This window comes from Somniosus microcephalus, unplaced genomic scaffold, assembly GCF_052327205.1.
Source record: "Somniosus microcephalus isolate GS21.2 unplaced genomic scaffold, FLI_Smic_1.0 unresolved_chr1, whole genome shotgun sequence".
NCBI lineage: Eukaryota > Metazoa > Chordata > Chondrichthyes > Squaliformes > Somniosidae > Somniosus > Somniosus microcephalus.
Window position 1 is genome coordinate 116,222,712 of NW_028225179.1, and position 22,219 is coordinate 116,244,930.

The following is a 22,219-nucleotide window of genomic DNA, read 5'->3' on the forward strand; positions in this document are numbered from 1 at the left end:
ATTCAGGCGGTGTATAGCAGTTGGGCGTTAATTGTATTCAGGCGGTGTATAGCAGTTGGGCGTTAATTATATTCAGGCGGTGTATAGCAGTTGGGTGTTAATTGTATTCAGGCGGTGTATAGCAGTTGGGCGTTAATTGTATTCAGGCGGTGTATAGCAGTTGGGCGTTAATTATATTCAGGCGGTGTATAGCAGTTGGGTGTTAATTGTATTCAGGCGGTGTATAGCAGTTGGGTGTTAATTGTATTCAGGCGGTGTATAGCAGTTGGGTGTTAATTATATTCAGGCGGTGTATAGCAGTTGGGTGTTAATTGTATTCAGGCGGTGTATAGCAGTTGGGCGTTAATTGTATTCAGGCGGTGTATAGCAGTTGGGTGTTAATTATATTCAGGCGGTGTATAGCAGTTGGGTGTTAATTGTATTCAGGCGGTGTATAGCAGTTGGGTGTTAATTGTATTCAGGCGATGTATAGCAGTTGGGTGTTAATTGTATTCAGGCGGTGTATAGCAGTTGGGTGTTAATTGTATTCGGGCGGTGTATAGCAGTTGGGTGTTAATTGTATTCAGGCAGTGTATAGCAGTTGGGTGTTAATTGTATTCAGGCGATGTATAGCAGTTGGGTGTTAATTGTATTCAGGCGATGTATAGCAGTTGGGTGTTAATTGTATTCGGGCGGTGTATAGCAGTTGGGTGTTAATTGTATTCAGGCAGTGTATAGCAGTTGGGTGTTAATTGTATTCAGGCGGTGTATAGCAGTTGGGTGTTAATTGTATTCAGGCGGTGTATAGCAGTTGGGTGTTAATTGTATTCAGGCGATGTATAGCAGTTGGGCGTTAATTGTATTCAGGCAGTGTATAGCAGTTGGGTGTTAATTGTATTCAGGCGGTGTATAGCAGTTGGGTGTTAATTGTATTCAGGCGGTGTATAGCAGTTGGGTGTTAATTGTATTCAGGCGGTGTATAGCAGTTGGGTGTTAATTGTATTCAGGCGGTGTATAGCAGTTGGGTGTTAATTATATTCAGGCGGTGTATAGCAGTTGGGTGTTAATTGTATTCAGGCGGTGTATAGCAGTTGGGTGTTAATTGTATTCAGGCGGTGTATCGCAGTTGGGTGTTAATTGTATTCAGGCGGTGTATCGCAGTTGGGTGTTAATTGTATTCAGGCGGTGTATCGCAGTTGGGTGTTAATTGTATTCAGGCGGTGTATCGCAGTTGGGTGTTAATTGTATTCAGGCGGTGTATAGCAGTTGGGTGTTAATTGTATTCAGGCAGTGTATAGCAGTTGGGTGTTAATTGTATTCAGGCGGTGTATAGCAGTTGGGTGTTAATTGTATTCAGGCGGTGTATAGCAGTTGGGTGTTAATTGTATTCAGGCAGTGTATAGCAGTTGGGTGTTAATTGTATTCAGGCGGTGTATAGCAGTTGGGTGTTAATTGTATTCAGGCGGGGTATAGCAGTTGGGTGTTAATTGTATTCAGGCGGAGGGCCACGTTCCCTTTAAGCTGTGCAGCCGCGCAGCGCTCTGGAGGTCCCACGCAGGCCGGCTTCATCTCCAACTTTTTCCATTTCTATAGAAATAACCGCGGACGTTTGAATGGGCCACACATCCCCCCCAAAAATTTAAGGGAACATAAGAACATAAGAAATAGGAGCAGGAGTCAGCCATTCGGCCCCTCAAGCCTGCTCTGCCATTCAATAAGATCATGACTGATCTTCGACCTCAACTCCAGTTTCCTGCCCTATCCCCCTAACATTGGTGGTGGGTATTAATCGGGGGACTCTCTCGTGCACTTATATATGGGAGTAGGCTGGGGAAGGGTTGCGAGCTGATCTTGGGATTGCGTGGTATATAATGTGTGTCCTCTGTAAATTAAGGCTTGTAAGCAACTGAAAGGCTAGGTTCCAATGAAGCTCAACGTAAGCTCGAGGAACAGCACCTTTCGATTCGGCATTCTGGACTCAACATCGAGTTCAACAATTTCAGACCATAACCTCTGCCCCTATCATTTTTCCCCCCTCTCCCTCACATGGCAGTTGTCGATCATTCTGCCATTGCCATTTACGCTTCCTCTAGAGCCATCTTTTGTTTCTTAACTTGTCCCATTACCATCTCCTTTTGCCTCGCACCATCATCCCTTTTGTCTCTTAATCTCTCCTGCCTTCCATCCTATCACAGACCTTCCCTTTTGTTCTTTCCTTCCCTCCCCCCTTTCCCTGCCCCTACACATGCTTAAAATCTGTTACATCGCCAACTTTTTCCAGTTCTGACGAAGGGTCATCGACCTGAAACGTTAACTCTGTTTCTCTCTCCACGGATGCTGCCTGACCTGCTGAGTGTTTCCAGCGTTTTCTGTTTTTATTTCAGATTTCCAGCATCCGCGGTGTTTTGCTTTTGTAAAAGGCTAGGCTCTAGTTTTCGATCCTTCACCACCTGGCTATCCGACATTTATAAGCAGTACTGGCGGTGGGGGGGGGGGGCGTCGGGGGGAGTGCGGGGAGACGGTCTTACTTTTAACCTAACCCACCAGGCGGGAATGGGACGGGTGCAGATTTTATTGCAAAGGGGGATGGAGTATAAAAATAGGGAAGTCCTGCTACAACTGTACAGGGCGTTGGTGAGACCACACCTGGAGTACTGCGTACAGTTTTGGTCTCCTTATTTAAGGAAGGATATGCTTGCATTGGAGGCAGTTCAGAGAAGGTTCATGAGGTTGATTCCAGAGATGAAAGGGTTGTCTTGTGAAGAAAGGTTGAGCAGGTTGGGCCTATACTCATTGGAGTTTAGAAGAATGAGAGGGGATCTTATTGAAACATATAAGATTCTGAGGGGGCTTGACAGGGTAGATGCAGAGAGGATGTTTCCCCTCGTGGGGGAATCTAGAACTAGGGGGCATAGTTTCAGAAGGGGGCACCCTTTTAAATCGGAATTGAGGAGGAATTTCTTCTCTCAGAGTCTCATGAATCTTTGTAATACTCTTCCCCAGAGAGCTGTGGAGGCTGGGTCGTTGAATATATTTAAGGTGGAGATAGACAGATTTTTCAATGATAAGGGAGTCAAGGGTTATCGGGAGTGGGCAGGGAAGTGGAGTTGAGGCCAAGATCAGATCAGCCATGATCTTATTGAATGGTGGAGCAGGCTCGAGGGGCCGAATGACCGACTCCTGCTCCTACGTCTTATGTTCTTATGTTCAGGTCGCATGCCCGTTTTACACTCCCGTCCGATTTTATGCTTAAACACGACCCTATCTCACTCCGTCCCCGCCAGGAGGGTTAGGTTAACCTTACCCCCGCCCACCCCGGTGTTTAAAGCGATGTGTTGTGCTGTCGGAACGATATTGACTGTTGGACCTTAATCTCAGGGGAAGCAGCTGAGTGCCTTGGCCCAGTACAGGCTGCGGGCGGTGACGAAGCGGGACGAAGGGGAATACCGGTGCACTGTCTTTGACTTCGACTTCAACACCCAATCAGCTGTCAGGGTAATCCAAGTGGAAGGTAAGCAATTCCCTCCTGTACACCTAAACCAGTTGTACGAGTAAAAGAAAGATTTGCATTTATTCGTGGCCTCAGCCGATGCAGTAGAGTGTAGTGATTGTTGCAAGGCAGGAAACACGGCAGCCAATTTGCGCACAGCAAGCTCCCACAAACAGCAACGTGATAATGACCAGATAATCTGTTTTTGTGATGTTGATTGAGGGATAAATATTGGCCCAGGACACCGGGGAGAACTCCCCTACTCTTCTTCGGGGCCTCGGTTTAACATCTCATCCGAAAGACGGCACCTCCGACAGTGCAGCGCTCCCTCAGCACTGCACCGGAGTGTCAGCCTAGATTTATGTGCTCAAGTCCCTGGAGTGGGACTCGAACCCACAACCTTCTGACTCAGAAGCAAGTGTGCTATCCACTGAGCCACAGCTGACACAGATGGGAGATAAACTATCACACTGGGAGAATAACAACAACTTGTATTTATATAGCGCCTTTAACGTAGTAAAATATTCCAAGGTGCTTCACAGGAGCGATTATCAAACAAAATTTGACACTGAGCCACATAAGGAGATATTAGGACAGGTGACCAAAAGCTTGGTCAAAGAGGTAGGTTTTAAGGAGCGTCTTAAAGGAGGAAAGAGAGGCGGAGAGATTTAGGGAGAGAATTCCAGAGCCCAGGCAGCTGAAGGCATGGCTGCCAAAGGTGGAGCGATTAAAATCGGGGATGCTCAAGAGACCAGAATTGGAGGAGCGCAGAGATCTCGGAGGGTTGTGGGGCTGAAGGAGATTACAGAGATGGGGGGGGGGGGCGAGAGCCATGGAGGGATTTGAAAACAAGGATGAGAATTTTTTAATCGAGGCATTGCCGGACCGGGAGCCAATGTAGGTCAACAGGTATATTATTACTTGTGGTTTTCTGATTTATTTTTCCTTGTGTACTTTTTGCAGCAAGCGAGGATAACAATGCGTTAGAAGAAGGAGGAGGTAAGATTTCCAATGATTTATTCGAGAGCTGCTTGATCTTGACCCAGCGCAGAGTGAGGACTAATCCGTTAGTATTATTACAATGAGACAAGTTAAGATCAGAACAAGAGGTCCAAGTGTGTCTGGGTGCCCAAAACTGGACGCAATGCTCAAAGCCAGAGCGCTGTACAGTATGATCATGACTTCCTCTGACTCTGTTATCTATTGTACTTCAACATCCTATTGGCTTCGTTGACTTTTTTGTTGTATTCGTTCATGGGATGTGGGCGTCGCTGGCAAGGCCAGCATTTATTGCCCATCCCTAACTGCTGCTAAGCATTGGTTGGACATGTTTAACATTGTTTTTACTAAGACTCCAAGATCCCTTACAGCTCCATCTTTAGTTAGTTCATGGAATGACACAGCACCGAAGGAGGCCATTCGGCCCATCGTGCCTGTGCCAGTTCTTTGAAAGAGCGGTCCAATTAGCCCCACTCCCCGCTCTTTCCCCGTAGCCCTGCAATTTTTTCCTTTTCAAGTATTTATCCAATTCCTTTTGAAAGTTACTATTGAATCTGCTTCCACCGCCCTTTCAGGCAGCGCGTTCCAGATCGCAACAACTCGCTGGGTAAAAAAAATCTCCTCATCTCCTCCTCTGTTTTTTTCCCGATTATCTTAAATCTGTGTCCTCTAATCACCGACCCTCCTGCCAATGGAAACAGTTTCTCCTTTTTATTCTATCAAAACTGTTCATGATTTTGAACACCTCTATTAAATCTCCTCTTAACCTTCTCTGCTCTAAGGAGAACAATCCTAGCTTCTCCAGTCTCTCCACGTAACTGAAGTCCCTCATCCCTGGTACCATTATAGTAAATCTCTTCTGCGCCCTCTCCCAGGACATCCTTCCTAAAGTGTGGTGCCCAGAATTGAACACAGTGCTCCAGCTGAAACCTAACCAGTGTTTTATAAAGAGTTTAGCATAACTTCCTTGCTGTTGTACACCATTCTTCGCTTAGGCAGTCCCTCAGAACCGAGGAGGACTTGCTTCCCATTAAAATTGAGTTCTCAGGTGACTGATGAGCCCAATGCGGGACCTACAGTCTCTGTCACAGGTGGGGCAGACGGTGGTTGAAGGGGCGGGTGGGTGGGGTGCTTGGGTTGATGTGCGCTCCTTCCGCTGCCTGCGCTTGGCTTCCACTTGCTCCTGGCGAAGAGACTCGCTGTGTTCGGTGCCTTCCCGGATGCTTATCCTCCACTTTGTGTGGTCTTGGGCCAGGGATTCCCAGGTGTCAGTGGGGATGCTGCACTTTTTCAAGGAGGCTTTGAGGGTGTCCTTGAAGCGTTTCCTCTGCCCATCTGGGGCTCTCTTGCCGTGTCGGAGCTCCGAGTAGAGCGCTTGTTTTGGGAGTCTCGTATCGGGCATACGGACGATGTGGCACGTCCATCGGAGCTGATCGAGTGTGGTCAAAGCTTCGATGCTGGGGATGTTGGCCTGAGCGAGAACACTGACGTTGGTGCGCCTATCCTGCCAATGGATTTGCAGGATCTTGCGGAGGCAGCATTGGTGGTACCTCTCCAGTGCTTTGATGTGCCTGCTGTACATGGTCCATGTCTCTGAGGCATACAGCAGGGCGGGTATCACTACTGCTCTGTAGACCATGAGCTTGGTGCCGGGTTTGAGGTCCTGGTCTTCAAACATTCTCTTCCTCAGGCGACCGAAGGCTGCACTGGCACACTGAAGGTGGTATTGGACTTCGTTGTACTCCACGCCTCCACGTTGGCTCTCCTGTTTCAGTGTTGGCTTACAGCTCCCCTAGTGGCTTAGTATGGAAACGTACTGTGAAGTGTGGAAGTGAGGCATACGGAACTGTGCTGAGTTCAGGGTTGTCAGCTGAGGACACAAGAATGGCCTTGGTGGCTCCGAATTAGAGGAGGGGGTCCAGGGGGGTGATCACCAACCAGGATCGCCAATCCTTCATCGTCGCTGGGTCAAAATCCTGGAACTACCTCCCTAACAGCACTGTGGGAGTACCATCACCAGTTCAAGAAGGCAGCTCAGCACTACCTTCTCAAGGGCAACTGGGGATGGACAATAAATACCGGCCTTGCCAGCGACGCTCACATCCCATAAACGAATTTTTAAAAAGGATTCCTGCTCCTGATCCCTGTACAGTGACTCCTGCTGAAATGTTTGCGGGTGCAGGGGGTGGGTGGGGGGGTGGTCAGGCTAGACTGTGATGCCCGTGTGGTAGAATAGCCTACCGGCATTCACGAGTGAGAAACGACCACTGGTGTGAGGTACGAGTCGGTACCCTTGGAATTGTGCCAGCCAGGGGCAGCACCTTCAGGAGGCGAGGGCAAACCGGGTAAAACTATTGAGGGGAAAAATAAAAATAAAGACTTGCATTTCTATTGCGCCTTTCACGACCTCAGGACGTCTCAAAGCGCTTTACAGCCAATGAAGTACTTTTGAAGTGGAGTCACTGTCATAATGTGGCAGCCAATTTGCGCACGGCTAAATTTCCCACTTCTGTGCTCCCTGCTCACTGTAAAATCGCATGCCTGTGAGTGTCTGTCCAAAGGGTTACCCATAACACAAGAGGTAAAGTAAAGCAGCTTCGAATGGAGGGGGCGGGGAGGGTGTGGAAAAAGGATTTTGCTGTAACATTTTATCATTTTCTGTTTCAACAGTCATTCAACCCATTGCTGAGGAAAGTCATTCAGGAGGTATGGAACTCGTCTGGAGCGCGGTGTTTGACGGTCCAATGTTAGATTAAATCTTACCTGGGCGGTGATCGCTCAATCAGGGGGAAATTAGCGGACAGGCGTTTAAGACGGTCACGTGACATTCCTCCCGCTGCCATTTTAACAGAGGCGTTAACCTACCTCCAATCAGATAGCAGACAGAGGACGACCACTTGATACCGTTCGTCCACTAATATCGCCAGCAGGGACTTCCAGCCCATAATTTCTGTGATATGGTTATTTATTAAGGCAACATTATACTGTGTAGCCTCTATATCCCATTGAACCCCACTTTGTGCCCCCTCTATCTGAATCTACCCCATTGTGTATTCTCAATATCCCATTGAATCCCACTTTGTGCTCTCTCTGACTCTCCCCAATTGTATATCTATATATATAAAGCGGCTCTTCTGTCTGTCTGTCTGTCTGTCCGCCTGGTCTCTATACGTTTGGAAGTTACAGAGCGTACCGACGCGCGCGTCGCCTCAAAAGAAAGCTTGCGATTCCGGACCGGTCATAGGCGTATTTACGTTTCGGCCGGACAAAAATCCCACCCGCGGTATCCCAAAAACGTTCAGCGTTCCGCTCATTAGCATCTCTTTAGCGACCATGTGACGTCGTGGTCTTCCTACAGTTGAGTGTCGAGTGACTCGACGATTGACCAATCCTACGCTTCGGTGACCTGACCGGTCGACCAATCGGTGCGTGTGTGGGCGGGCCTTATCCTTCTGAACCGAGGTGAGTGGCCGCCATCTTGATTTTTCACGATTTTTTCCCCCACACTTTCTCTGTGTTAGGGAACTAAGGTAAATATTTTAATGATGTGTTAGGGAATTAAATAACAATTTAATGGGGGGGGGAGAGCCTCGGGAAATCGCGCGGGGGGGGAGAGCCTCGGGAAATCGCGGGGGGGGGAGAGCCTCGGGAAATCGCGGGGGGGGGAGAGCCTCGGGAAATCGCGGGGGGGGGGGAGAGCCTCGGGAAATCGCGGGGGGGGGGAGAGCCTCGGGAAATCGCGGGGGCGCGCGAGCCTCTGGAAATCGCAGGGCGCTCGCGCCGGCCGCACTGACCGCGCATGCGCCGGCCGCACTGACCGCGCAAGCGCCGGCCGCACTGACCGCGCATGCGCCGGCCGCACTGACCGCGCATGCGCCGGCCGCACTGACCGCGCATGCGCCGGCCGCGAGAGCCCACTCCCGGCGCCGGCCACCGCTCAGCATTCCCGCTCTGGCAACAGCACCGGACCTCAGGTAGGCAGGGGGAGGGGCCAGAGAGAGGGACAGAGGGGAGCGGGGGAGGGAGGGACACAGACAGGGGAGGGGGTGGGCGACGGGAGGAGGGAGGGGAGCGGGGGTGGGGAGGGGAGCGGGGGTGGGGAGGGGAGCGGGTGGGCGAGGGGAGGGAGGGAGGGAGACAGGGGTGGGAGGGATAGGACAGGGAGAGGACATGACAGGGAGAGGGGGGACACACAGGGGCAGGGAGACCAAGCGCCCCAAAATTGCCCTCGCGCCCCAAAATTGCCCTCGTGCCCCAAAATTGCCCTCGCGCCCCAAAATTGCCCTCGCAACGCGGGGCTCCCCAGCTAGTCTATATATATAAAGCGGCTCTTCTGTCTGTCTGTCTGTCCGCCTGGTCTCTATACGTTTGGAAGTTACAGAGCGTACCGACGCGCGCGTCGCCTCAAAAGAAAGCTTGCGATTCCAGACCGGTCATCGGCGTATTTACGTTTCGGCCGCACAAAAATCCCGCCCGCGGTATCCCAAAAATGTTCAGCGTTCCGCTCATTAGCATCTCATTAGCGACCGTGTGACGTCGAGGTCTTCCTACAGTTGAGTGTCGAGTGACTCGACGATTGACCAATCCTACGCTTCGGTGACCTGACCGGTCGACCAATCGGTGCGTGTGTGGGCGGGCCTTATCCTTCTGAACCGAGGTGAGTGGCCGCCATCTTGATTTTCCACGATTTTTTCCCCCACACTTTCTGTGTGTTAGGGAACTAAGGTAAATATTTCAATTATGTGTTAGGCAATTAATTAACAATTTATTTGAGTTTTATATTGTGTTTAGCAACCCCCCCCCCCTCCTCCTCACCCTCGCGCAGGGGGGACTCGGGGCCTGAAGCTGAAAAAATTTCTCTCTCTCTCTCTCTTTCTTCCCTCTCTCTCTCTCCTTCTCCTCTTCCCTCTCTCTCCTTCTCCTCTTCCCTCTCCCCTCTTCCCTCTCTCTCCTTCTCCTCTTCCCTCTCTGTCTCTCTCTACTTCCCCCTCTCAGGTGTCGCGGACGGAGCGCGGGCGCGCCGCCCGAAGTTTCCCGCTCGCTAACGGCCTTGCCGGCTCCCGCGGGCCGCTCGCGCTGACCGCGCATGCACCGCCCGCACTCACCGCGCATGCGCCGCCCGCACTCACCGCGCATACGCCGCCCACACTCACCGCGCATGCGCTGCCCGCCCGCCCACAGCGGCCGTCCATCAGCCGCGCGATACGCGGGGGACCTCAGCAACGGCACCGGACCTCAGGCGCTAGGCAGGGGGAGGGGCCGGAGAGAGGGACAGAGGGGGGAGGGAGACAGGGGAGGGGAGGGAGGGAGAGAGGGGAGGGGAGGGAGGGAGAGAGGGGAGGGGAGGGAGAGAGGGGAGGGAGGGATAGGACAGGGAGAGGACATGACAGGGAGAGGGGGGACACACAGGGGCAGGGAGACCAAACGCCCCAAAATTGCCCTCGCACCGCGCATGCGCTGCCCGCCCGCCCGCAGCGGCCGTCCATCAGCCGCGCGATACGCGGGGGACCTCAGCAACGGCACCGGACCTCAGGCGCTAGGCAGGGGGAGGGGCCGGAGAGAGGGACAGAGGGGAGTGGGGGAGCGGGGGAGGAGGGGAGCGGGGGAGGAGGGGAGCGGGGGAGGGGAGGAGGGGAGGGGAGCGGGGGAGGGGAGGGGAGCGGGGGAGGGGAGCGGAGGAGGGGAGCGGGGGAGGGGAGGAGGGGAGCGGGGGAGGGGAGAGGGAGGGGAGGGGAGGGAGGGAAGGGAGGGAGAGAGGGGAGGGATAGGACAGGGAGAGGACATGACAGGGAGAGGGGGGACACACAGGGGCAGGGAGACCAAACGCCCCAAAATTGCCCTCGCGCCCCAAAATTGCCCTCGCAACGCGGGGCTCCCCAGCTAGTCTTCTATAAATGACTACACCCAATTATTGATCCTCCATATTCCATTGGATATCTATATCCCACTGTCATCCATTGTTGATTTCATATCCCATTGTCATTTATTGTGTACCCTCTGTGTCCTGCCTGTTATTACCCATTGTGTACTTTCTATATCCATGTCTATCCCATTGTGTACTTTCTATATCCATGTCTATCCCATTGTGTACCCTCTGTCTCCTGTTATTACCCATTGTGTACTTTCTATATCCATGTCTATCCCATTGTGTATCCTCTGTGTCCTGTTGTCACGCCACAATAACTTGCATTTATCTGGCATCTTTACCATAGAAAAACGTCCCAAAATACTGGCGTCAAACAAGAACCATGCCGAGGAATTAGGGAGCATGAGGCATAGCAAGAAGTTTCGGGAAAGAAGTGGGTTTTAAGGAGGGACTGATAGGAGGGAAGGGCAGTGGAGAGGCGGAGGGGTTTAGGGAGGGAATTCCAGAGTGTGGGGGGCCTAGGCAGCTGAAGGCACGGCCGCCAATGGTGGGGGCGAAGGGAGTGAAGGCGTGCACAAGAATTAACGTAATGGAGAGTTCGGGAGGAGTTGTAAGGCAGGGGGAGGGCACAGGGACAGGGAGGGGCAAAGGCCATGGAGCGAGTTAAAGCCAAAGGAGGGAGAATTTTATTGGCTGCACGCATGAAGTAGCTTTATTTCCCGCTGGCCTCCTTTATGTATCTCTTGTATAATTTGACGTTACTGTTCGCAGGTCGTCACGGAGACCTCAAACCACTGAACAAGGCTGGGATGGTTATTGGAATCATAGTGACGTTAATGTTCGTTGCTTTCTTCACCACCATAGCCTATTACGTGTGCTACCACAGGAAGAAGGCAGAGAAGTGAGTCAACCTTTCACATTCCCCCAGCAAAGAGACATCACTCCCACATCCTGAAGCTACATGGAATTTACAGCACCGAAAGAGGCCATTCGGCCCCACTGGCCCGTGCCGGTGTTTATGCCCCACACCAGCCTCCTCCCACCCCTACTGCATCTCACCCCATCAACATAGCCGTCTACTCCTTTCTGCCTCATGTATTTATCCAGCTTCCTCTTAAATGCGTCTATGCTACTCGCCTCAACCGCTCTCCATGTGGTGGCTTAAAGGTTTAAAATTCCTGGAGTGCCCATCACAGAATCGCGCACTCCCAGTCCTCGATTCTGCCGCCATTTCTGAGTTAACAGCCATTGGAATGTTTAAGCCCAAGTTACTGCCATGGCGACCAAGCAAAAATAGTCGCTAAAGGCAATACTTCTACTGCTTTAAAATTCTCATCCTTGTCTTCAAATTCCTTCAAGGCCTCACCTCCTCCCTATCTCTGTAACCTCCTCCAGCCCAACAATCCTTCCGAGATCTCTGCGCTCCTCCAATTCTGGTCTCTTGCACAGACCCGATTTCAAACCCTCCACCATTGGTGGCCGTGCCCTCAGCTGCCTGGGCCCTAAGCTCCGGAATTCCCTCCCAAAAATTCTTCGCCTCTCCCTCTGAGATCAGCTGACTCAGCACAGACTCGGTGGAACCTGGGGCCTTGTGTGTAATTCAGCACAGGTGCAGCCTGCGGCCTTGTGTGTAACTCAGCACAGATGGAACCTGGGGCCCTGTGTGTAACTCAGCACAGAATCCATGTGGAGCCTGGGGCCTTGTGTGTAACTCAGCACAGACTCCGTGTGGAGCCTGGGGCCTTGTGTGTAACTCAGCACAGACTCCATGTGGAGCCTGGGGTCTTGTGTGTAACTCAGCACAGATTCGGTGTGGAGCCTGGGGCCTTGTGTGTAACTCAGCACAGACTCCGTGTGGAGCCTGGGGCCTTGTGTGTAACTCAGCACAGACTCCATGTGGAGCCTGGGGCCTTGTGTGTAACTCAGCACAGACTCCGTGTGGAGCCTGGGGCCTTGTGTGTAACTCAGCACAGACTCCATGTGGAGCCTGGGGTCTTGTGTGTAACTCAGCACAGATTCGGTGTGGAGCCTGGGGCCTTGTGTGTAACTCAGCACAGACTCCGTGTGGAGCCTGGGGCCTTGTGTGTAACTCAGCACAGACTCCATGTGGAGCCTGGGGCCTTGTGTGTAACTCAGCACAGACTCCGTGTGGAGCCTGGGGCCTTGTGTGTAACTCAGCACAGACTCCATGTGGAGCCTGGGGCCTTGTGTGCAACTCAGCACAGACTCCGTGTGGAGCCTGGGGCCTTGTGTGTAACTCAGCACAGACTCCATGTGAAGCCTGCGGCCTTGTGTGTAACTCAGCACAGACTCCATGTGGAGCCTGGGGCCTTGTGTGTAACTCAGCACAGACTCCATGTGGAGCCTGGGGCCTTGTGTGTAACTCAGCACAGACTCCATGTGGAGCCTGGGCCTTGTGTGTAATTCAGCACAGGCTCCATGTGGAGCCTGGGGCCTTGTGTGTAACTCAGCACAGACTCCGTGTGGAGCCTGGGGCCTTGTGTGTAACTCAGCACTGACTCCATGTGGAGCCTGGGGCCTTGTGTGTAACTCAGCACAGGCTCCATGTGGAGCCTGGGGCCTTGTATGTAACTCAGCACAGACTCCATGTGGAGCCTGGGCCCTGTGTGTAACTCAGCACAGACTCCATGTGGAGCCTGGGCCTTGTGTGTAACTCAGCACAGCCTCCATGTGGAGCCTGGGGCCTTGTGTGTAACTCAGCACAGACTCCATGTGGAGCCTGGGGCCTTGTGTGTAACTCAGCACAGACTCGATGTGGAGCCTGGGGCCTTGTGTGTAACTCAGCACAGACTCCATGTGGAGCCTGGGGCCCTGTGTGTAACTCAGCACAGACTCCATGTGGAGCCTGGGGCCTTGTGTGTAACTCAGCACAGACTCCGTGTGGAGCCTGGGACCTTGTGTGTAACTCAGCACAGACTCCATATGGAACCTGTGGCCCTGTGTGTAACTCAGCACAGACTCCATGTGGAGCCTGGGGCCTTGTGTGTAACTCAGCACAGACTCCATGTGAAGCCTGGGGCCTTGTGTGTAACTCAGCACAGACTCCATGTGGAGCCTGGGGCCTTGTGTGTAACTCAGCACAGACTCCATGTGGAGCCTGGGGCCTTGTGTGTAACTCAGCACAGACTCCATGTGGAGCCTGGGCCTTGTGTGTAACTCAGCACAGACTCTGTGTGGAGCCTGGGGCCCTGTGTGTAACTCAGCACAGACTCCATGTGGTGCCTGGGGCCTTGTGTGTAACTCAGCATGGACTCCGTGTGGAGCCTGGGGCCTTGTGTGTAACTCAGCACAGACTCCGTGTGGAGCCTGGGGCCTTGTGTGTAACTCAGCACAGACTCCGTGTGGAGCCTGGGGCCTTGTGTGTAACTCAGCACAGACTCCATGTGGAGCCTGGGGCCTTGTGTGTAATGCAGCACAGACTCCATGTGGAGCCTAGGGCCTTGTGTGTAACTCAGCACAGACTCCATGTGTAGCCTGGGGCCTTGTGTGTAACTCAGCACAGACTCCATGTGGCGCCTGGGGCCCTGTGTGTAACTCAGCACAGACTCCATGTGGCGCCTGGGGCCTTGTGTGTAACTCAGCACAGACTCCATGTGGAGCCTGGGCCTTGTGTGTAACTCAGCACAGACTCCATGTGGAGCCTGGGGCCCTGTGTGTAACTCAGCACAGACTCCATGTGGAGCCTGGGGCCCTGTGTGTAACTCAGCACAGACTCCATGTGGTGCCTGGGGCCTTGTGTGTAACTGAGCACAGACTCCATGTGGAGCCTGCGGCCTTGTGTGTAACTCAGCACAGACTCCATGTGGTGCCTGGGGCCTTGTGTGTAACTGAGCACAGACTCCATGTGGAGCCTGGGGCCTTGTGTGTAACTCAGCACAGACTCCATGTGGAGCCTGGGGCCCTGTGTGTAACTGAGCACAGACTCCATGTGGTGCCTGGGGCCTTGTGTGTAACTGAGCACAGACTCCATGTGGAGCCTGGGGCCTTGTGTGTAACTCAGCACAGACTCCATGTGGAGCCTGGGCCCTGTGTGTAACTCAGCACAGACTCCATGTGGAGCCTGGGCCTTGTGTGTAACTCAGCACAGACTCCATGTGGAGCCTGGGGCCTTGTGTGTAACTCAGCACAGACTCCATGTGGAGCCTGAGACCTTTTGTGTAACTCAGCACAGACTCCATGTGGAGCCTGGGGCCTTGTGTGTAACTCAGCACAGACTCCATGTGGAGCCTGGGGCCCTGTGTGTAACTCAGCACAGACTCCATGTGGAGCCTGGGACCATGTGTGCAACTGAGCACAGACTCCTTGTGGAGCCTGGGGCCTTGTGTGTAACTCAGCACAGACTCCATGTGGAGCCTGGGGCCCTGTGTGTAACTCAGCACAGACTCCATGTGGAGCCTGGGACCTTGTGTGTAACTCAGCACAGACTCCATGTGGAGCCTGGGGCCTTGTGTGTAACTCAGCACAGACTCCGTGTGGAGCCTAGGGCCCTGTGTGTAACTCAGCACAGACTCCATGTGGAGCCTGGGGCCTTGTGTGTAACTCAGCACAGACTCCATGTGGAGCCTGGGGCCTTGTGTGTAACTGAGCACAGACTCCATGTGGAGCCTGGGCCTTGTGTGTAACTCAGCACAGACTCCATGTGGAGCCTGGGCCTTGTGTGTAACTCAGCACAGACTCCCTGTGGAGCCTTGTGTGTAACTCAGCACAGACTCCATGTGGAGCCTGGGGCCTTGTGTGTAACTCAGCACAGACTCTTTGTGGAGCCTGGGGCCTTGTGTGTAACTCAGCACAGACTCCGTGTGGAGCCTAGGGCCCTGTGTGTAACTCAGCACAGACTCCATGTGGAGCCTGGGGCCTTGTGTGTAACTCAGCACAGACTCCATTTGGAGCCTGGGGCCTTGTGTGTAACTCAGCACAGACTCCGTGTGGAGCCTGGGGCCTTGTGTGTAACTCAGCACAGACTCCGTGTGGACCCTGCGGCCTTGTGTGTAACTCAGCACAGACTCCATGTGGAGCCTGGGGCCCTGTGTGTAACTGAGCACAGACTCCATGTGGTGCCTGGGGCCTTGTGTGTAACTGAGCACAGACTCCATGTGGAGCCTGGGGCCTTGTGTGTAACTCAGCACAGACTCCATGTGGAGCTTGTGGCCCTTGTGTGTAACTCAGCACAGACTCCATGTGGAGCCTGGGACCTTGTGTGTAACTGAGCACAGACTCCATGTGGAGCCTGGGACCTTGTGTGTAGCTCAGCACAGACTCCATGTGGAGCCTGGGGCCTTGTGTGTAACTCAGCACAGACTCCATGTGGAGCCTGGGGCCTTGTGTGTAACTCAGCACAGACTCCATGTGGAGCCTGGGACCTTGTGTGTAACTCAGCACAGACTCCATGTGGAGCCTGGGGCCTTGTGTGTAACTCAGCACAGACTCCGTGTTGAGCCTAGGGCCCTGTGTGTAACTCAGCACAGACTCCATGTGGAGCCTGGGGCCTTGTGTGTAACTGAGCACAGACTCCATGTGGAGCCTGGGCCTTGTGTGTAACTCAGCACAGACTCCCTGTGGAGCCTTGTGTGTAACTCAGCACAGTCTCCATGTGGAGCCTGGGGCCTTGTGTGTAACTAAGCACAGACTCTTTGTGGAGCCTGGGGCCTTGTGTGTAACTCAGCACAGACTCCGTGTTGAGCCTGGGGCCTTGTGTGTAACTCAGCACAGACTCCATGTGGAGCCTGGGACCTTGTGTGTAACTGAGCACAGACTCCATGTGGAGCCTGGGACCTTGTGTGTAGCTCAGCACAGACTCCATGTGGAGCCTGGGGCCTTGTGTGTAACTCAGCACAGACTCCATGTGGAGCCTGGGGCCTTGTGTGTAACTCAGCACAGACTCCATGTGGAGCCTGGGACCTTGTGTGTAACTCAGCACAGACTCCATGTGGAGCCTGGGGCCTTGTGTGTAACTCAGCACAGACTCCGTGTTGAGCCTAGGGCCCTGTGTGTAACTCAGCACAGACTCCATGTGGAGCCTGGGGCCTTGTGTGTAACTGAGCACAGACTCCATGTGGAGCCTGGGCCTTGTGTGTAACTCAGCACAGACTCCCTGTGGAGCCTTGTGTGTAACTCAGCACAGACTCCATGTGGAGCCTGGGGCCTTGTGTGTAACTCAGCACAGACTCCGTGTGGAGCCTGGGGCCTTGTGTGTAACTCAGCACAGACTCCGTGTGGAGCCTGGGGCCCTGTGTGTAACTCAGCACAGACTCCATGTGGAGCCTGGGCCTTGTGTGTAACTCAGCACAGACTCCATGTGGAGCCTGGGCCTTGTGTGTAACTCAGCACAGACTCCATGTGGAGCCTGGGGCCCTGTGGTAACTCAGCACAGACTCCATGTGGAGCCTGGGCCTTGTGTGTAACTCAGCACAGACTCCATGTGGAGCCTGGGGCCTTGTGTGTAACTCAGCACAGACTCCATGTGGAGCCTGGGCCTTGTGTGTAACTCAGCACAGACTCCATGTGGAGCCTGGGGCCTTGTGTGTAACTCAGCACAGACTCCATGTGGAGCCTGGGGCCTTGTGTGTAACTCAGCACAGACTCCATGTGGAGCCTGCGGCCTTGTGTGTAACTCAGCACAGACTCCATGTGGAGCCTGGGACCCTGTGTGTAACTCAGCACAGACTCCATGTGGAGCCTGGGGCCTTGTGTGTAACTCAGCACAGACTCCATGTGGAGCCTGGGGCCTTGTTTATAGCTCGGCTGCTTCCAAAATTTGGCTGATATCTGTTTGTTTAAGGAAACCGCTGGCGGATTTAGAGGAGAGGACTGCTATGGATCCAGGAAATGTCCCACCTACGGTTGAAAAAGTCGATGGCGAGGTGAGTAATTTTAATTCACAGCAGTATCGCTGAATATTTTATTTTTTTATTTCCCTGTCTTTTTTCCCCACAGATTGAGTTGGTTGCATCATCCTTGCTCATAAAGGCCCTTTATTCATGATCTCTCACCCTTTATTTATGAATAAACAGGGAACTACAGGCCAGTTAGCCTGACATCAGTTGTCAGGAAAATGCTGGAATCCATGGTTAAGGAAGTGGTATCAGGACACTTAGAAAATCATAACATAATTAGGCAGAGTCAACATGGTTTTATAAAGGGGAAATCGTTTTTGACAAGTTTATTAGAGTTTTTTGAGGATGTAACTAGCAGGGTAGATAAAGGGGAACTAGTAGTATATGTGGATTTCCAAAAGGCATTCGATAAGGTGCCACATAAATGGTTATTACACAGGATTAGGGCTCATGGGGTTGTGGGTAATATAGTAGCATGGTTAGAGGATTGGTTAATGGACAGAAAACAGAGAGTATTGATAAACTGACCTTTTTCAGGTCGGCAGGCTATAACTAGTGGGGTGCCGCAAGGATCAGTGTTGGGGCCTCAGCTATTTGCAATCTATATTAATGACCTAGATGAAGGGACCGAGTGTAATGTATCCAAGTTTGCTGATGATACAAAGCTAGGTGGGACAGTAAGCTGTGTGGAGAACACAAAGTGTCGGCAAAGGGATATCGATAGTCTAAGTGTGTGGGCAGTAAGGTGGCAGATGGAGTATAATGTAGGGAAATGTGAGGTTATTCACTTTGGTAGGAAGAATAGAAATAGAATATTTTTTAAATGGTGAGAAACTTTCAAATGTTGGTGTTCGGAGAGATTTAGGTGTCCTAGTACAAGAAACACAGAAAGCTAGCATGCAGGTACAGCAAGCAATAAGGAAGGCAAATGGCATGTTGGCCTTTAGTGCAAGGGGGCTGGAGTATAAGAGTAAGGAAGTCTTGCTACAATTGTACAGGGTCTTGGTGAGGCCACACCTGGAGTACTGTGCACAGTTCTGGTCTCCTTATCGAAGGAAGGATATACTTGCCTTGGAGGCGGTGCAACGAAGGTTCAGTAGATTGATTCCTGGGATGAGAGGGCTGTCCTATGATGAGAGATTGTGTAGAATGGGTCTATACTCTCTGGAGTTTAGAAGAATGAGAGGTGATCTCATTGAAACATACAAGATTCTGAAGGGGATTGACAGGGTCGATGCTGAGAGGTTGTTTCCCCTGGCTGGAGAGTCTAGAACTAGGGGGCATAGTCTCAGGATAAGGGGTCGGCCATTTAAGACCGAGATGAGGAGGAATTTCTTCACTCAGAGGGTTGTGAATCTTTGGAATTCTCTGCCCCAGAGGGCTGTGGATGCTGAGTCTTTGAGTATATTCAAGGCTGAGATCGATAGATTTTTGGACTCATGGGGAATCAAAGGATATGGAGATCAGGCGGGAAAGTGGAGTTGAGGTCGAAGTTCAGCCATGATGTTATTGAATGGCGGAGCAGGCTCGAGGGGCCATATGGCCGACTCCTGCTCTTATGTCTCTCGCCCTTTATTCATGGTCTCTGTAATATTGGGTGAGCGGAGTGTCACCGCTGTTCCGTTTCTCCCTCTCCAGCACCCGCGATTCTCCAATGAGCCACCCGCTGGGTGCGAGGCCTGGCCTGTGGCTCGGAGTCTCAGAAATCTCCGTCCGCCGTGTTGTTCCACCGGCCCTGTGGACCCTAGTGCCTGTTCTCCATGTGCGAGACCGGACAGTGAGGGTCGGCGAGATATCTGACTGTGAGCAGCTTCGCTGCCGAACCCAATCCGCCCCCTCACCCACCGCCACCCATGAGGTGCCCTTTTGAACAGGGCACTGGCTGGCATCGCCTGAGGCTGCATGGTTGAATGCATCATTGGCGTCACAGAGTAACTATTCCATGACCAAGGTGGCCTCCATTCAGCTCAGTTGCAGTGAGTCACCAATGGACATCATTCTTCAACCAAGTCACTTCCAACTATTTCTTTCCCACCACTGCCTCTGTTTTGCCATGTCAGCCATGGCTCAGTGGGTTAGCACTCTCGCCTCTGAGTCAGTAGGTCATGGGTTCACGTCCCACTCCAGCATAGAATGAGCATAGAATCCAGGCTGACACGCCCAGTGCAGTGCTGAGGGAGTGCTGCACTGTCGGAGGTGCCATCTTTCGGCTGGAACATTAAACCAAAACCCCACTGAGTGAATGTAAAAGATCCCATGGCACTATTTAGAAGACGAGCAGGGGGTGGGGTGTTCTCTCAGGTGTCCTGGCCAATACTTACCCCTCAATCAACATCACTAAAAAAACAGATTATCCGGTCATTATCACATTGCTGATTGCCGGAGCTTGCTGTGCGCAAATTGGCTGCCGCATTTCCTACATTACAACAGTGACTGCACTTCAAAAAATACTTCATTGGCTGTAAAGCACTTTGAGACGTCCTGAGGTCATGAAAGGCGCTGTATAAATGCAAGTCTTTCTTTTATCTCAGGAATGCTGAGCTCCGCGGTCGAATATCCAGCCTTGCGGCGTCTCCTGCGGCAAGAATCCAGGACAACGTTCGGGCACAAAGAAGCCAAAGATCGATCAAACCCTTAGGCCTTTGTTGCCTATGTTTTATTTTGTTTTTATCAAGCACAATTTAAAATTAAATCTCCAATATCTGCAATCTCGTCATAGCGACCATCTGCCAGGACTTCACGGGACAAGATGCCCAGCTCACTGTCAAGCTTTCTGTTATTGTGGGGGGGTGGGGGGTGTGGGGGGATGACCTTTCCTTGTTGAATGTAATACAGAATGTTTATTTTGTTACTCGTTACTGTACCTCTCTTCATTCCGTGTCTCGTGTGTTGTTCAGTAAGTGTCCATGCTTCATATCATAAGGGGACATTCCCTTAACAATCACTGCCTGATAATGTACTAATAGTCAGCTGGTTTGCTGCCTAACTCCTCCAGCGAGGATTGCAGGTGGAGTTTTTGTAAGCAGAAGCCAGACTGACTACTTTGTATAACATTTTAAACATTAATAAAGTTATTCCTTTTTGAAGCCAGTCTTCGATTGGTAAAGCGCTCAAACAAGCTTGAAATGAAAACTTTACTGCACCTATTTCCATTGTCTGCTAGTGTGAAACGACCCTTCCACTCTGCTAATGGACTGGGGTTCCACTATACACCTCACGCCAATTCGTGCGGCTCCCAATCCCTCTTTTACTGGTACCCAATGTAAAGGTTTTCTACCATAGCCAAGCGTGAACTCAACACGGACCAAAACTGGGATACCAGGTTGCAAGATTCCCTCTAGTGTCATACATGTAGTGTCAGCCCTGATCTCTGGAATTCCCTCCCTGAACCTCTCCGCCTCGCTACCTCTCTCTCCTCCTTTAAGTCACTCATTAAAACCTACCTCTTTGACCAAGCTTTTGGTCACCTGCCCTAATATCTCTTTCTGTGGCTCGGTGTCAAATTTTTGTTTGATAACGCTCTTGCGAAGCGCCTTGGGACGTTTTACTACGTTAAAGGCGCTACATAAATGCAAGTTGCAGAGTAGATGCTCTAAAACCAAGGCGGCATAGTCTCAGGATAAGGGGTCGGCCATTTATCATAGAATCATAGAATGGTTGCAGCACAGAAGGAGGCCATTTGGCCCGTCGAACCCATGCCAGCTCTCTGCAGGAGCGCTTCAGTTAGTCCCACTCCCCCGCCCCCGCCCTCTCCCTGTAGCCCTGCAATTATTTTTCCTTCAGGTACTTATCCAATTCCCTTTTGAAAGCCACATTTGAGTCTGCCTCCACCACCCTCTCAGGCACTGCATTCCAGGTCCTAACCACTCGCTGCGTAAAAAAGTTTTCTTCATGTCGCCTTTGGTTCTTCTGCCAATCACCTGAAATCTGTGTCCTCTGGTTCTCGACCCTTCTGCCAATGGGAACAGTTTCTCTCTATCTACTCTGCCCAGACTCCTCATGATTTTGAACACCTCTATCAAATCTCCTCTCAATCTTCTCTGCTCCAAGGAGAACAACCGCAGCTTCTCCAGTCTATCCACGTAACTGAAGTCCCTCATTCCTAGAACCATTCTAGTAAATCTTTTCTGCAAACTCTCTAAGGCCTTCACATCCTTCCTAAAGTGCGGTGCCCAGAATTGGACACAATACTCCAGTTGAGGCCGAACCAGTGTTTTATAAAGGTTCATCATAACTTCCTTGCTTTTGTACTCTATACCTCTATTTATGAAGCCCAGGATCCCGTATGCTTTTTTAACCGCTTTCTCAACCTGCCTTGCCACCTTCAACGATTTGTGCACATATACTCTCAGGTCTCTCTGTTCATGCACCCACTTTAGATTGTACCCTTAGTTTATATTGCCTCTCCTTGTTCTTCCTACCAAAATGTATCACTTTGCACTTTTCTGCATTAAATTTCATCTGCCACGTGTCCGCCCATTCCACCAGCCTGTCTATGTCTTCTTGAAGTCTATCACTATCCTCCTCACTGTTCATTCTACTTCCAAGTTTTGTGTCATCTGCAAATTATGAAATTGTGCCCTGTACACCCAAGTCTACGTCATTAATATATATCAATAAAAGCAGTGGTCCTAGTACCGACCCCTGGGGAACACCACTGTATACCTTCCTCCAGTCTGAGATGAGGAGAAATTTCTTCACTCAGAGGGTTGTGAATCTTTGTAATTCTCTACTCCAGAGAGCTGTGGATGCTCAGTCATTGAGTATATTCAGGGCTGAGATCGATAGATTTTTGAACTCTAGAGGAATCAAGGGATATGGGGCGGGAAAGTGGAGTTAAGGTCGAAGATCAGCCATGATCTTATTGAACGGTGGAGCAGACTCGAGGGGCCGTAAGGTCAACTCCTGCTCCTAATTCTTTTGTTCTTAAGTTGTAGTTATTGTACAAGCATCGAATGGCACACATGTGTGATGGAATACCCTCCACTTGCCTGGATGAGTGCAGCTCCAACAACACTCTAGACGCTCGAC

At 51.7% G+C, this 22,219-nt stretch overlaps 1 protein-coding gene across 1 annotated transcript in view; it reads left to right on the plus strand.

Annotated features, from left to right (window-relative positions):
- The window catches only part of LOC147095734 (CD166 antigen-like), an 86,702-nt gene extending 66,428 nt beyond the window's left edge, over positions 1 to 20,274 (plus strand). Inside the window, exons 8-13 of the mRNA XM_085974782.1 lie at positions 3,358 to 3,490; positions 4,433 to 4,468; positions 7,139 to 7,174; positions 11,106 to 11,235; positions 17,134 to 17,215; positions 19,720 to 20,274. Of these exons, the coding sequence (XP_085830908.1) occupies positions 3,358 to 3,490; positions 4,433 to 4,468; positions 7,139 to 7,174; positions 11,106 to 11,235; positions 17,134 to 17,215; positions 19,720 to 19,728 (426 nt within the window). The 3' untranslated portion in view covers positions 19,729 to 20,274. The remainder of the gene's footprint in view (positions 1 to 3,357; positions 3,491 to 4,432; positions 4,469 to 7,138; positions 7,175 to 11,105; positions 11,236 to 17,133; positions 17,216 to 19,719) is intronic.
- The last annotated feature ends 1,945 nt before the right edge of the window (positions 20,275 to 22,219 follow it).